This window comes from Myotis daubentonii, chromosome 11 (assembly GCF_963259705.1).
Source record: "Myotis daubentonii chromosome 11, mMyoDau2.1, whole genome shotgun sequence".
In the NCBI taxonomy this organism is placed as follows: domain Eukaryota; kingdom Metazoa; phylum Chordata; class Mammalia; order Chiroptera; family Vespertilionidae; genus Myotis; species Myotis daubentonii.
Genome location: NC_081850.1, coordinates 82,090,262 through 82,104,842, shown reverse-complemented (window position 1 = coordinate 82,104,842; position 14,581 = coordinate 82,090,262). Strand labels below are relative to the sequence as shown.

At 68.3% G+C, this 14,581-nt stretch overlaps 2 protein-coding genes across 2 annotated transcripts; one reads left to right on the top strand and one right to left on the bottom strand.

Annotated features, from left to right (window-relative positions):
- The first annotated feature begins 105 nt into the window (after window positions 1-105).
- Window positions 106-7,969, top strand: MAMDC4 (MAM domain containing 4). Its single transcript, XM_059656249.1, has 29 exons — window positions 106-151; window positions 541-699; window positions 780-953; window positions 1,030-1,155; window positions 1,536-1,666; window positions 1,749-1,833; window positions 1,988-2,113; window positions 2,256-2,393; window positions 2,474-2,562; window positions 2,647-2,820; window positions 3,025-3,109; window positions 3,184-3,363; window positions 3,447-3,575; window positions 3,708-3,839; window positions 3,966-4,087; window positions 4,162-4,273; window positions 4,416-4,532; window positions 4,655-4,789; window positions 4,901-5,034; window positions 5,098-5,311; window positions 5,404-5,541; window positions 5,662-5,780; window positions 5,862-5,952; window positions 6,152-6,298; window positions 6,470-6,604; window positions 6,683-6,810; window positions 6,902-7,010; window positions 7,433-7,605; window positions 7,751-7,969. The coding sequence occupies exons 1-29, from the start codon at window positions 106-108 to the stop codon at window positions 7,790-7,792; spliced, it is 3,690 nt and encodes a 1,229-aa protein (XP_059512232.1). The 3' UTR covers window positions 7,793-7,969.
- A 397-nt stretch (window positions 7,970-8,366) lies between these two features.
- On the bottom strand, window positions 8,367-11,851 carry EDF1 (endothelial differentiation related factor 1). The gene is given in 6 exon segments (XM_059658646.1): window positions 8,367-8,793; window positions 9,155-9,248; window positions 9,540-9,700; window positions 10,075-10,126; window positions 11,682-11,696; window positions 11,698-11,851. Coding segments are annotated over 6 exon segments (447 nt in total). The 5' UTR covers window positions 11,761-11,851; the 3' UTR covers window positions 8,367-8,731.
- Window positions 11,852-14,581: the final 2,730 nt, after the last annotated feature.

Sequence of the window (14,581 nt, the reverse complement as noted above, 5' to 3'; positions counted from 1 at the left end):
CAGGGCGGGGCTGGCCCAGGGGCCCCTCCAGTTAGAGCCGAGTCAGCAGCGGGGCCAAGGGGATAACTGAGCACAGGGCCCCCGGTCCGCCTCCTCGGCCTGGCCATGCCTCTGCCCAGCCGCCTCCTACCTGCCTTGGTCCTGCTCCTGGGTGAGTTGTCGGGCTCGGCTCCGTAGCAGAGCTGGGTGGGACCCAGAGGGAGCCCTGGGGTCCTGGGATTGCCCCGCTGGGCAAGGGGGCGAGAGACTTGTGCACTCCCAGGCCCAGGCCCCAGGTGAGAGGCCCTGGCGGCAAACCCGTGCCCCTGGACGCCTGGAACCGGAGGGTCTGGGTCACCACTGACACCCCCCCTTGGGGGTGTCCTCCCTCCCCAGGGGCTGCTCCACGTGGGGGGCCCTCGGTCCCGTGCAGCCAGCCTCTCAGGCCAGCTGTGTTCGGCTCGGCCTTGGCGGGGAGCCCCCAGCCACAGACCCAGCCCCCCCTCTGACCTCCTGGCCCGGAACCCAGAGCAGGACAACCCACAGCCTGGACCGCCCCAGGCAGACAGGATGGGGTCACCCTGCTAGACTCCTGCCTGTCTCTGCTGGCAGCAGGGTCCCCAGGCGGGGCCTGGGTCCCCAACCACTGCCGGGCCCCCCCAGACACCGTGTGCAACTTCGTGTGCGACTGCGGGGACTGCTCCGACGAGACACAGTGTGGTGAGCAGGGCGGCGGGCGGCGGGGCAGGGCTGGCCGGCCCCGAGGGCCACTCCCCTGACCCCCGGCCCTGCTGTCCCAGGTTACAACGGGGCCTCACCCGCCCGGAGCGCCCCCTTCGCCTGCAGCTTCGAGCAGGACTCCTGTGGCTGGCGAGACATCAGCACCTCAGGCTACCGCTGGCTCCGGGACCGGGCAGGGGCCGCGCTGGGGGGCCCTGGGCTGCGCACAGACCACACTCTGGGCACTGACCTAGGTGAGCCCTCCCAGGTGGGTGCCCAGGCCTCCCCTTCCTCGGTCCCTGCCCGTCTTCTAACCTCTCTGCTGTCCAGGCTGGTACGTGGCTGTGGGCACTCATCGCGGGAAAGAGCCGTCCGTGGCTGCCCTGCGCTCCCCCGTCCTGCGTGAGGCGGCCCCCACCTGTGAGCTGAGGCTCTGGTACCAGGCGGCCTCTGCAGGTGTGTGCCCGCCCTGCGGCCGGCGGGGTACCCAGAGAGGGGAGACAGGACAAGACAGCTGCTGCTGCAGAAAATGGAAGGGCGGCCCCTCGGGCATGGCTCAGGGGTTCAGCATCGACCTATGAACCAGGAGGTCGCAGTTCGATTCGGTCAGGGCACATGCCCAGGCTGCAGGCTCGAACCCCCATGCGGGGTGTGCAGGAGGCAGCTGATCATTGAATCTGTCTCCCTCTCCCTTCCTCTCTGAAATCAATAAAAAATATATTTTAAAAAGAGAGAGAGAGGAAAATGGAAGGGCGCCCAGGGAAGGGGCAGGAGTCCAGGGGCACAGCCCGCGGGCTGGGAGGCACAGGGGCTCAGCTGCCCGTACCCCGTGACAGACGTGGCTGAGCTGCGGTTGGAGCTGACACATGGCACGGAGACGCTGGCCCTGTGGCGGAGCTCGGGGCCCTGGGGCGAGGGCTGGCAGGAGCTGGTGGTGGCCCCTGGCCGCGTCCGGGGTGACTTCTGGGTGAGCTGGGGCAGTTTGAATGGTGGGGGCAGCAGGTGGGTCTGAGCCCTGACTTAGGCCCTAAGGACCCTCTTCTCTTCAGGTGACCTTCTCTGCCACCCGCAATGCCACCCACAGGGGGGCTGTGGCCTTGGATGACGTGACCTTCAGGGGCTGTGGGCTGCCCAGTAAGACCCCCTGCCTGGGCCCACGCCGGGGGGGGGGCAGGGGTAGTGGGGCCCCCACCTGGTCACTCCCAGCTCAGAAACTCTGGGGCCTCTCCCCCAGCTGCCCTGCCCCAGGGTTTGGGGCCTGGTGATGGCTAACTGTCCCCCACCCCAGCCCCCCAGGCCAGCTGCCGGCTGGGGCATCACCGCTGCCGGAACCAGGCCTGCGTGGAGACCCACCAGGTGTGCGATGGGGAGGACAACTGTGGGGACAGCTCAGACGAGGACACGCCCAGATGCCGTGAGCGGGGTTCCCATTCAGAGGGTGCGGGGGGCGGGGGGGGGTGGACAGGGATGGAGCCGCGTGGCCTGAGGCAGCTGCACCACTGGGGAGGCCCAGGGCAGGGGAGGCCCTTCTCAGGGGCCTGAGCCCTTCGCCCTAGACGGCCACATCCCCACCGACTTCGAGATGGGCCTGGGCCTGTGGCAACGCTCCGAGGGCTGGACCCGGAACCACAGCGCCAGTGTCCCTGAGCGCCCCGCCTGGCCGCGCCGAGACCACAGCCGGAACAGCGCACAGGGTGAGGCCACTGGGGACCCCGGCCCAGCCCGGCCGCCCAGGCCACAGGTACCCCGCCCGCCCACACCGCTCTCTCCCCAGGCTATTTCCTGGTGTCCGTGGCCGAGCCCCGCGCCCCTGCCCTGCTCTACAGCCCCGAGCTCCAAGCCTCAGGTCCCCACAACTGCTCGGTGGGTGAAGGGGGGGCGGGGGGGACACGGGCTGCTGACCGGGCGGGGCTGGAGCGTCTGCCTGACCGTCCTCGTCCCCTCCAGCTCATCCTCTATCACTACCTGCACGGGTCCCAGGCCGGCCGCCTCCGGCTGTACCTGCAGGCTCAGGGCCCCCACGCCCCCCGGGACCCCGTCCTGCTGCGCAGCCGCCACGGGGAGCTGGGGGCCGCCTGGGTCCGAGACCGAGTCGACATCCAGAGCGAGCACCGCTTCCGGGTGAGGCAGGCGGGGGGCCCTCCAGGCAGGGTGGGTGTGTGGGACTGCAGGGAGGGGAGACAGCGGGCTCTCCGGAGGCCCCTGAAGGCCGTGGGGTGGCGGTGGGGGCGGTGGACATAGTGGGGTGGCGGGGAGAGGGCCCCGGGAGCAGGCCCGGGGCAGCACACGGCCGCCGGGTGCCCCCTGAGCCTGCTGTGCCCGCAGATCCTCCTGGCTGGGCAGACAGGTCCTGGGGGTGTCGTGGGCCTGGACGACCTCATCCTTTCTGCCGGCTGCACACCAGTCCCGGGTGAGCCTCCTGAGCCCGCCCCCCACGGGCACAGCCCCCCACGCCCCTGACCCCATCCTGTTCCACCCCCACAGAGGCCTCCCGCTCCCCCTCGGGGCCCTGGGCCCCGGTCCCCAGGCCCCAGCTGGTTGGTCTGCAGCCCCAGGGTCCCTGTGAGCCCGGACACCTCCGCTGTGGGGACCTGTGTGTCCCCCCGGAGCAGCTGTGTGACTTCAGGCCGCAGTGCGAGGGGGGCGAGGACGAGCAGGAGTGCGGTGAGCGTGGGGGCGGGGCTCCCTCCGCGGGGGGCCAGGGGGGGTGCATGTGCGCCGGGCCTGCTCACACCCTGCCCTTGCAGGCACCACAGACTTCGAGGCCCCCCCCACCGGGGGCTGGGAGGACGCCAGCGTGGGGCGGCTGCAGTGGGGGCGCCTCCCGGCCGAGGAGAGCAGGGGCCCCGGCACGGATGCCAGCGGGGCTGCAGCTGGTGAGCCCCCCCACTCCCCCCCACCCCGGGCAGCCTGGAGCCTCTGCTCTGCCTCTTCCGCGGGGGGCGGGGGCGGGGTGTCCAGAGCCGGGGGTCCCTGGAAGGACTCGCTCTAAGGCCCCGCTCTCCCAGGGCACTTCCTGTCCCTGCAGAGGGCCTGGGGACAGCGGCCAGCAGCGGCCAGGGCCCTCACACCCCCCCTGGGCCCCTCGGGCCCCCACTGTGAGCTCCACATGGCTTACTTTCTGCAGAGCCACCCCCAAGGTACTGCTCACCTGCCTTCCCTGGGGCCTCTGCCCAGCCCTGAGGGGTGGCGCTGGGAGGTGGGCCCTGCAGGGGGGTGCCCTGCAGGAGGGGGGCGGGCAGCTGACCTGGTGCCCCCTGGGGCAGGCTTCCTGGCGCTGCTGGTGGTGGAGGGCGGTGCCAGGGAGCTGGTGTGGGAGGCCCGGAGCAGCAGCAGTGCCTGGAAGGCGGACACAGTCCTCCTGGGGCAGCGCCGCCGGCCTTTCCAGGTGAGGGGGCAGCCACGTGGGGGGGGCCATGGAGCTGCCTGGACCTAACAGCCCTCCCCCGCGCCCCCATGAAGCTGGAGTTTGTCGGCCTCGTGGACTGGGAGGGCCCTGGCCAGCAGGGCGCCGGGGTGGACAGCGTGACCCTGAAGGACTGCAGCCCCGCTGTGGCCACCAAGAGAGACACAGGTCCCACCCCATCCCCACTCCTCCACCCAGACCACCTTAGGGACCCCAGAGACCCACCCGAGAGCTCGCCTCCCAGCTTCCCAGGTCTCAGGAGGGATGGAGGGGGGTCCGGGGGGGGGGTGCTGACCCCCCTCCCCCCCAGAGGTCTCCTGTAACTTTGAGCGGCACACGTGTGGCTGGCACACGGGCCACCTCACTGACGCCCACTGGCACCGGGTGGAGAGCCGTGGGCCTGGGTACGACCACACCACAGGCAAAGGTAGGTGGGAGCACCCAGACTTAGGGGCAGTGCCCAGGCCTGGGAGTCGTTTTGAGGCCTGGGCTGGAGGGCAGCCTCTTGGAGTCCGTGCAGCTCAGCCGTGTCCACTCCCCCGCCTGCAGGCTACTTCATGCTCCTGGACCCTGTGGACCCGCCGGCTAGGGGTCCTGGTGCCCACCTGCTCACCCAGCCCCAGACGCCGGCAGCCCCTCAGCAGTGTCTGTCCTTCTGGTACCACCTCCACGGGCCCCAGATTGGTGAGGGCCCGGCGCCGGGCAGGGCTTGAGGCTCAGGTGGCCCAGGTTCTGGAGGAGCTGGGGCGCTGGCAGGGAGGGCCTGGTCCCCTCTCAGCGCCACTCGCCCCACAGGGACCCTGCGCCTGGTGATGAGGCAGGATGGGAAGGACGTGCACCTGTGGTCAAGGTCCGGCACCCAGGGCAACCGCTGGCACCAGGCCTGGGCCACCCTCCACCACCTGCCAGACGCAGGCGCCCAGTACCAGGTGAGGTCTGCTCCTGGGGCGAGGGACAGGGCAAGGCCCGGCGCTGACACCCTCCGCCCCCAGCTGCTGTTCGAGGGCCTGCGGGACGGGTTCCGTGGCTCCATGGCGCTGGACGACCTGGCCCTGCGGCCCGGGCCCTGCTGGGCCCCCAAGCACTGCTCCTTCGAGGACTCGGCCTGCGGCTTCTCCACTGGGGACCTCTGGGTGCGCCAGGCCCACGCCACGGGCCACGCCGCCTGGGGCCCCCGGGCTGACCACACCACGGAGACAGCTCATGGTGCGGCCTGGGCGAGGGGCTGAGGGCGGGGCCGAGGGCGGGTGGGGTCAGGGAGGGCCGGGCCGCAGGCTGGAGCTGGCACCCTCGCCCAGGGCACTACATGATCGTGGACACAAGCCCACAGGCCCTGCCCCGTGGCCACGCGGCCTCCCTGACCTCGGAGGAGCACCAGCCCCTGGCCCAACCCGCCTGCCTGACCTTTTGGTACCACCTGAGCCTCCGAAACCCAGGTGAGGGCTGCCAGGAGGCGGGTGGTCCGCCCACACCAGCCCCGTGTCAAGCCACCTGGCAGCCACTGCTTCGGGCTGAGGGCATTGCCCCCTGCTGACCGGGCCGGCGCTTGGGGGCAGGAACGTTGCAGGTGCGCGTGGAGGAGGCAGCGCGGCACCAGGTGCTGAGCATCAGCGAGCGCGGAGGGCTGGCCTGGCGCCTGGGCAGAGTGGCCGTGCAGGCCCAGCAGGCCTGGAGGGTGAGTGCCCAGGGCGGGGCCTTCCCACCCTGAGGGCTGTCCAGGCCAGGCGTGGAGCTGCCTCACTCCGTGCCTGCCCAGGTGGTGTTTGAGGCCGTGGCCGCTGGTGTGGAGCGCTCCTACATGGCGCTGGACGACCTGCTGCTCCGGGATGGGCCCTGCCCTCCGCCAGGTGGGTGCCCTCCGCCAGGTGGGTGCCCTCGGCCAGGTGGGTGCCCTCGGCCAGGTGGGTGCCCTCCACCAGGTGGGTGCCCTCGGCCAGGTGGGCGCCCTGCAGCCTGGCCCTGGGACCTGCCATGATGCATCCCAGCAGCGGTGGAGCCCCAGGGATGGCGGAGGGGCAGCACCACTCACTGCCGGGTCCCTTGCAGCTTCCTGTGACTTTGAGACGGGCCTGTGTGGCTGGAGCCACCTGTCCTGGCCCAGCCTGGGAGGGTACAGCTGGGACTGGAGCAGTGGATCCACACCCTCCCGGTACCCCCAGCCCCCCGTGGACCACACTCTGGGAACTGACGCAGGTGGGTCTGGGTCGGGGAGGGGCCCCAGAGCTACACACACACGAGGGCGCCCGCCACACCCCGGCCAGGGCCAGCAGCCCAGCTCAGCCAGGCTCCCTCAGGGTCAGAGGCCTCTGGCCAGGGGTCAGTTCCCATCCTATCACCGGGCCCCCCTTCCTCTCTCGTTCCCAGGCCACTTTGCCGTCTTCGAAACAGGAGTGCTGGGGCCGGGGGGCCGGGCAGCCTGGCTGCGCAGCCAGCCCCTGCCCCCCACCCCGGCCTCCTGCCTCCGCTTCTGGTATCTCATGGGCTTCCCTGAGCACTTCTGTGAGTCGCTGGCCAGCGGGCGGGGGGGCGGGGCCGCGGGGCCTGGGGCTGGCTAAACCACCCTGGCCCCGCTCTCAGACAAGGGCGAGCTGAGGGTGCTCCTGAGCAGTGCCCGGGGCCAGCTGGCTGTGTGGGGCGCGGGCGGGCGCCTGCGGCACCAGTGGCTGGAAGGCCAGGTGGAGGTGGCCAGTGCAGAGGAGTTCCAGGTGAGGCCTGGCGCCCCGAGCGGGGGCTTGGGGAGCTCAGGCGGGGGCTCTGCCTCCGGGAGCCCACACGGCCTCTCCTCCTCCCGGTCAGATCGTGTTTGAGGCCACTCTGGGCGGCCAGCCAGCCCTGGGGCCCATTGCCCTGGACGACGTCGAGTACCTGGCTGGGCAGCGCTGCCAGCGGCCTGTGCCCAACCAGGGTAAGCCCTGCCCAGGTCGGCCAGCCCTGGTCTGGGTCTGGGCTCAGCTGCTCAGCAGCTCCCAGCCCCTGTGGCTGCCCGAGAGGCCGGGAGAGCCCCCAGGGCTGGCGCTTCCCTGTCCCCCATCTGCCTCTGTCCCCTCCCCTCCCCGGGCCCCTGACCGTGCCCTGCTCCCAGGCTGAGGCTGGGCCCGGGAGGTGCCAGGCAGACCAGGGACTGCAGCCTCCTCGCTGGGCGCTGGTGCTTCACCCCCAAGTGGGTCCAGCCTGGGGCCACGATGCCTGCCTGTCCTCATCTCGAGCAGTGACCCCTGGAACCCGCAGGGGGAGCAGGGCCGGGGTCCCCAGGCACCGTCCTCGGCTTGGGAGTGGGGTGTCAGGGAGGACGCAAGTCCCAGGGATCCTGTGCCCCACGGCCCACAGGGGACTCGGTGCCGGCCACAGTGCCGGCTGCGGTCGGCGGGGCCCTCCTGCTCGTGCTCCTGGTGCTGCTTGGACTCACGGGGTGGCAATGGCTGTGGAAGGGGGGCTGCCCCTCCAGGGACAGGACAGTGGCCGCGGCCCCCGGAGGATTTGACAACATCCTCTTCAACGCGGTAGGGCCCCGGGTGGGGCGGGCAGGCGGGTGGGGAGCCGCCGGGTGGGGGAGGGCTGTGCCCTGCAGAACAGAGCAGTGGGGCAGGAACCCCTCGACCCACCCACCTGCCACCCAACCCTCACCAGGCTCCTCCCCCTTTCTAGGATCAAGTGACCCTGCCAGCATCCATCACCAACGGCCCCTAGGCCCAGAGGACCCGCTGCTCCCAGGAGCTCCCCACCGTGTCGGCCCTGGCCCCAGACGTGCCGAGTCCCCATCCCTCACCCTGCATCCCGCCCGCCACCCACGTCTGGTTGCAGTCCTCACCCCAACAATAAACACTCGGCCCGGAGGGGAGCCCCTCTCGCCGGCCAGCCTGTGCATGCTGCTCTGAGGTCCCTGTGCCCCCCGCCCCATGCCACTCCTGAGCGGTCCCCAGGCAACACAGCTGCCCCCCAAGGACGTGAGGAAGGGAACACCATGGCACTGCCCACACACCATCCCCGTCTGTCCCGCCTGGGCCTGGAAGGGTGACGGCCAGGTGCTGCCCTCTGGCCTGCTCCCTTGGCCTCTGGGCCCACAGGACGATGGGCAAGGCTGTGGCCGGGGACTCGGGCCAGGGGAGGGCGGAGCCTGGTGCCAACAGGCCAGCCAACACCCACTAACTGTCCCAGCCAACACCCACTAGCATTCAGTCCCTCAGGCACCCCCACGCCCTGGGCCTGAGGGAGCAGAGGTGCAGTGGGCGGGGCCCCGTGGGACAGATGCTCACACCAGCAGGAAGGGCAGCGAACGTTTATTAGTTTATTAGCGTCTCTAGCAGCCAGACGGGCGTCTTCCCTCTGCGGCTGGACTGGCCCCTACCCCGCACCTCCGTGAGGCCCCTCAGCTCCCCCGGGAGCCACGCCCATGTGCCGACACCTGGGGAGGGTGGTGGGTCTGCGCCTCGCCGAGGACGGGGCAGGGAGGACACACAACAGGAGAAGCGAACACTTTGCAAGGCTTTGTTTACAGCAGGCGGTGGGGTCCCAGGCAGGCTGACACCCGTGTTCCGTGGGGCGCGTGAGGAGGCCACGCTGGCGCTGGGGGTCCGGGGAACCGCCAGACACGATCAGCCGGAACGCACTGACCTCGAGGCTTTGTGCTCATTTCGCCCTGGGTCCCTTCTCGATCGGCTTCCCAATGTCCTTCCCCCGGAGCTTGAGGCCTGAAGGGGCATCGGACACGCTGACCCGCCGTCCCCCCGCCCCCCGCACTTCAGAGGACAGGGGGCACCCCCTGGCCGTGCACACTCACCCCTTCCCCACAGCAGGGAGAGGGAGCGGACGGCAGCCCCACTACGGCCTGGGCCCTCTGTGCCTAGGCTCCAGGCTGACACCCAGGGGGCGTGGGCAGGGCAGGAGCCAGGAGGACCCCAGAATGGGGGGTGGGGGTGGGGGTGGGGCCGGTGGGGAAATGTGCCGGGAGGAAACCACACAGCTCACTCGGGAGCTTCCTGCCCCCAGCCTGACAGCCCCCCGCCCCCCCGGGGCAGCCCTGACGCCTGGTCAAGAGCCGAGGACGCTCACCGATGGCTCTCTCGATTTTGCCCAGAACCTGGTTGTTAGGAATGGCCCGTCCGCTCTCGTAGTCCGCGATGACCTGTGGCTTTTCGTTGATTTTCTAAAGAGAAAATGTGTTTTGTACACGTCAGCTTGATAAGGAAACGCTGCAGAACCGGGACACGCGTGGATGGGCCGGGGCACCACCTGCGACAGCAAGGGGCCGAGAGCCTTGGCGGAGCAGCTCCCCGATGCCCGGGGTCACCCGAGAGAGTTCCCCGGGGCCTCACGTGGCTCCCCCAGAGGCCTGCGGGGCAGGGCCAGCTAGCTCCTCAGGGGGCCAGTGCAGCCTCCTACGTCCCCAGACGGGCAGAGCCCCGCCCGACCACAGCCCGGAGGGGCCGCCACTCACGGTCGCCAGGTCCTTCTGCGTCAGCCCCTTGCTCTGCCGGCCCTGCTGGATGACCTTGCCCACCTCCAGGGTCACCCGGTCGTGGTGCAGCTCCTCCGTCTCCCGGTCCAGCTTGGCCGTGTTCTTGGTGATCGAGTGCTGCTTGTTCTGGCCAGCAGCCCCTGAGTGGCGGGAGGAGAGAGAGAGAGAGAGAGAGAGAGAGAGAGAGAGAGAGAGAGAGAGAGGTGTGTGTGTGTGTTGCACCAACACGAGGGAAAGGCGTTTCAGGACACGAACCAGGCAGGACGGCGGGCGCCCAGGTGACATGGGAAGCCAGGCCGTCCCATCATGGCAACTGCACAGGCGTCAGAGCAGATTCCAGAACCTCCTCCCCGCGGTGGGAGTGGACAGCACAGCCTCCTGACCTCTGCCCCCCACAGCTGCTGGGGTGAGGCTTCGGCTGCCAGCGGGCATCCTGACCCCCGGGGCACTGTGCCCATCTGCAGAGATGGCCCGCCACCACACCCTCACCGAGAGCGGACACATCGGCACCTACATTTCTTGGAAGTCTCCACATCTTCTCCTCGTCTCTGGGCTGCCAAGATGGCCTAGAAAATCAGGGAATGTTTTTGGGTCAAAATTTAACTTTGGAGGCCTGGCCGGGCAGGTCAGTTGGTTACAGGGTTGTCCTGACACTCGAAGGTTGTGGGTTCGATCCCCCGTCAGAGCACATACAGGGGCCAACCAATGAAGACGTAGGTGGGTGGAACCAATCGATGTCTCTCTCTCTCTCCCTCTAAAATCAATTTTTAAAACATTAGCTTTCACCCCGGCTGGTTCGCTCAGTTACGGCGTCGGCCCATGAGCTGACGGGTTGTGGGTTCGATTCTAGTCAAGAGCACGATTTGGTGGCGGGCTCGGTCCCTGGCCCCAGCGAGGGAGGCGGCCAGTCGATGTCTGTCTCTTCCCTCCCGTCCCCTCTAACGGTCAACGGGAGAAACGCCTGCGGGGCGACCGCCAAACCCCAAACACCGAACCCCGGCTCTGGCAGCACCAGCCAGGCACCTGCCAGGCTCTCAAGGGCTGCAGTCGGTGCTGGCCTTTTTGCCGGTTTAGGTTTTTTATTGACCTTCAGAGAGAGGGAGAGGCGGGCAGCAGCATGGCTGTGAGAGCGCGTGAGACCTCCTGTCGCCCACACGCCCCGGGGACCAGCCTGCCCTGCACCCCAGTCCGGGCCGAGGCTCCCCCCCAGAGGCTGTCCGTCCGCCGGCCTCGGGCGCCCACCCCCAGCACCACCCGCGGGGGCAGCCCTGGGCCTGAGCCCCCAACGGAGGAACCGGGGCTGACCCTCGGGGCAGGGGCTGCGGGCGCCTTGGCGCTGTTCCCCTCCGCTGCGAGGCCATAGTTTCCTTTGGGGGAAAAAAGCCGCATTTGGTGACTGGCAGCCAGCGGGGCGGCCAGTGAGTCCGGCCCCGGCCCGGCCCGGGGACAGCTGGCCAGGCGGGGCGGGGACAGGCTGCCTCCAGCGGCCTCAGGGCTCCTGTGCGCGGCGGCCCGGGGGGCGGGGGTTGGGGGGCGGGAGGCCGGTCACTGGCGCCGAGCCCCCCGGCGCCGGGCCGCGCACACCCCTCCCATCCCGGGTGCCGGCGGGGGACACGGGCAGCATCGGACCGAGCGGACTGGGGAGGCTCCAATCCCGCCCCCTCGCCTCGCCCCCCGCTCCCCCCCCCACGGCCCGGCCCGGCCCTCGGTCCTCCCTCCGCCGCATCCTCGCCGTCCCGTCCACACCCAGCGTCCAAGGACCTTGCCCGGCGTCCACCCCAGGCCCGGACCGCTGGCCCCGACACCCCAGCCTCACGCGCCCGTCCCGACCCGCCGTCCGCCTCATCCCGCTCCTCCACCCCCACCCCCCGTTCCGCCCCCACCCCCCGTTCCTGCCCCCACCCCCCCACCTCCTTGTCCCCCCCCGCCCCTGCCCCACCCGCTGTCGCGGACCGTCCTCCAGTCCTGCCGCTGCCTCCGTCCTCACCCGGCGAACCAGGTCCGCCCGGCCCGGCCCCGACCGGCCATCTCCCCGGCCCGGCCCCCGCCGCCCCCCGAGCGCCTGACCGCGGCCCCCGACCCCCGTCAGCCCCGCGTCGGCCGCCCGGGCCGGAGCCGCACCTGCTTGGACTTGGCCTTGCGCGGCCGTGGGGCCCTTCTTGCGCAGCACCGTCACCGTGTCCCAGTCGCTCTCGGCCATGGCGGCGGCTCCGGTCCTGACGGCGGCTCGGCGGCAGCTGCTTGAGACCCAGCGGCGCGACGTCGCCTCTTCGCTAGGCAGCTTCCGGCGCCGTCCGCGGCCCCGCCCCCGCCTCCCATTGGCTGGAATCCCGGAGGGGCGGGAACTTCCGGAGGCCCGGGACCAATCTGAGCCCGACTCATTTGAGGACTGCGGGGCGGGGCGCGACGGGGGGTGGTGACGTCAGGGCGCGGAGGGGGCCGGAGTGACCGCGAGGGGGGCGCGGAAGGGGCGCGGAGGGGGGGTGCAGTGGGGGCGAAGGGGGTGCAGAGGGGGCGGAGGGGGCGCGAGGGGGCGGGGAGGGGGGGTGCGGAGGGGGCGCGAGGGGGCGCGGAGAGGGGGCGGAGGGGGCGGGGAGGGGGCGCGGAGGGGGTGCGGAGGGGGCACGAGGGGGCGGGGAGGGGGCGCGGAGGGGGCGCGAGGGGCGGGGAGGGGGCGCGGAGGAGGTGCGGAGGGGGCACGAGGGGGCGGGGAGGGGGCGCGGAGGGGGCGCGAGGGGGCGGGGAGGGGGCGCGGAGGGGGCGCGAGGGGGCGGGGAAGGTGGGCGGAGGGAGGTGCAGAGGGGGCGGGGAGGGGGCGCGGAGGGGGCGCGAGGGGGCGGGGAAGGTGGGCGGAGGGAGGTGCAGAGGGGGCGGGGAGGGGGCGCGGAGGGGCGGGAGGAGGAACGCGGATCCGGGTGCTGTGCGCCAGGCCGGAGTCGTGAGAAGGGGGAGCTTGGAGAGGAGGGGGCGCGGGTGGGGGGAAGGGAGCCGGCCCGGGAGGAAGAGGGTGGGGGGCTGTGCGCAGGGAGAGACGGGGGTGCCTGGGAAGGAGGGTGATGAGCGGAGGGAGGTCTCGGCCTCTGGGCCAACGAGGGGGGCTGGGCGCTCCCGGGTGGCACCTTTGGGGATGGGCCTGGCTCAGCCCTGCCCGGCCTGGCCCGGTGCCGGAAGGGGTTCGGGAAGGGGTTCGGGTGCGCGCCCACAGACGGGCCAGGGAGTGTCTGCGCGCCGGTCCCTCCTGCTGTGGGGCTGGGCCAGGCTGCAGGCTGGTGTGTTCCTGGGCTCGTGCTCTCGGGACGCGGAGACACAATGTGGGGCAGGACTCGCTTTAAGATAAAAAACCAAACTTAGAGAAGGAGACATTTTTATATATTTTGTATAATGTAGATTCCTTTACGACAATTCTGTAATATCTCACAGTTATGTTTTTTTAAAATATATTTTATTAATTTTTTACAGAGAAGGGAGAGGGATAGAGAGTTAGAAACATCGATGAGAGAGAAACATCGATCAGCTGCCTCCCGCACGCCCCCCAATGGGGATGTGCCCGCAACCAAGGTACATGCCCCAGACCGGAATCGAACCTGGGACCCTTGAGTCAGCAGGCCGACCCAACGCTCTATCCACTGAGCCACACCGGTTCGGCCAGTAATGTGTTTTTTTTTTTTATTTTCATTGATTTCAGAGAGGGAGAGAAAGGGATAGAAACATCAATGAGAGGGAATCATTGACCAGCTGCCTCCTGCACGCCCCACACTGGGGACCGAGCCCCAGGCATGTGCCCTTGACTGGAATCGAACCCGGGACCCTTCAGTCCACAGGCCAACACTCTATCCAGTGAGTCAAACCGGCTAGGGCTATTTTACGATAGTTTTGTATAAGAGGGGGCGGAGGGGGTCGGAGGGGGCGTGGAGGGGCAGAGAGGGCATGGAGGGGGCGGAGTTAAAAAACTGACAAGTGCCACAAATATCACACAATTTAGAAAAATAACATTTGTATGGATTAACAAATGCATGTCTGGTGCTTTTGTTTACATTTTTGGCTGTGTTCTCTGAATGCGCACATCATGACTTTGCAGATTGTCTTATGGAAAGAACCGAGGGGCGATTCCGATTTCTCTAGCACGTCTGATCAAATCGGTATCTGACTGTTAGTGTTGACCCTGGTTTGGGTAATCCTCGGGGCTTTGCACGAAGTGCTCACGATAGCATTCCTACAGGTAGGTGTTTGCTGCACAAATACAGGCGTTCTGATAAGGGCAACCCCACCCAAAAGGAAAAGCAACATAAGGAGTATTAAATCATAATCCTGCATTACAGGCTGCTTTCGTCAGAGACGGGTTTCCTTCTGCCCAGGGGTTGGGGAGACCTGAGTCCACTCACAATTTTGCACGTTGCATGATGGGAAGAATTTGGACAGACTCACTTGTGGTTCCTCCTACAGACCTTGTTTCTTCTCCACTCGGGAACACGTCCAGTGCTGGGCACTGTGGGGGGGGGGGGGGCAGTTGGCAGCCATCGTAGACATACCTACCCCAGGGCAGGCCAGCAAGACTGTGAGCCGCAAAAAAATGATCTCAAGTTCCCCTGAGTGAAAGTTATTGTGCTAGAAAAAAAATGGGTTTATTCAAGGACAGCAAAGAGCCCGCCGACCTATGATGAACCAGGTCAGGGCACGTGCCTGGGTGGTGGGCTGGAACCCCAGAGTGGAGCAGGCAGGAGGCAGTGGATCCATCATTCTCTCTCATCACTGATGTTTCTATCCCTCTCTCCTCTCCCTGCCTCTCTGAAATCAATTAAAAAAAAAAAGAAGAACAAAAGAATCACAATTCAGGACGTTAGTCTAGGGCCGTGGTCGGCAAACTCATTAGTCAACAGAGCCAAATATCAACAGTACGACGATTGAAATTTCTTTTGGGAGCCAAATTTTTTAAACTTAAACTATATAGGTGGGTACATTGTTATTAACTTAATTAGGGTCCTGCGAAGGCTTAGGAAGAGCCACACTCAAGGGGCCAAAGA

Excerpts from the sequence above, each read along its gene's own strand:
- MAMDC4 (XM_059656249.1), top strand. The coding sequence starts at position 106 with ATGCCTCTGCCCAGCCGCCTCCTACCTGCCTTGGTCCTGCTCCTGG. Across the intron at positions 3,576-3,707 it reads TGCCAGCGGGGCTGCAGCTG|GGCACTTCCTGTCCCTGCAG; the intron begins GTGAGCCCCCCC and ends CCGCTCTCCCAG. Across the intron at positions 4,790-4,900 it reads CCTCCACGGGCCCCAGATTG|GGACCCTGCGCCTGGTGATG; the intron begins GTGAGGGCCCGG and ends CTCGCCCCACAG.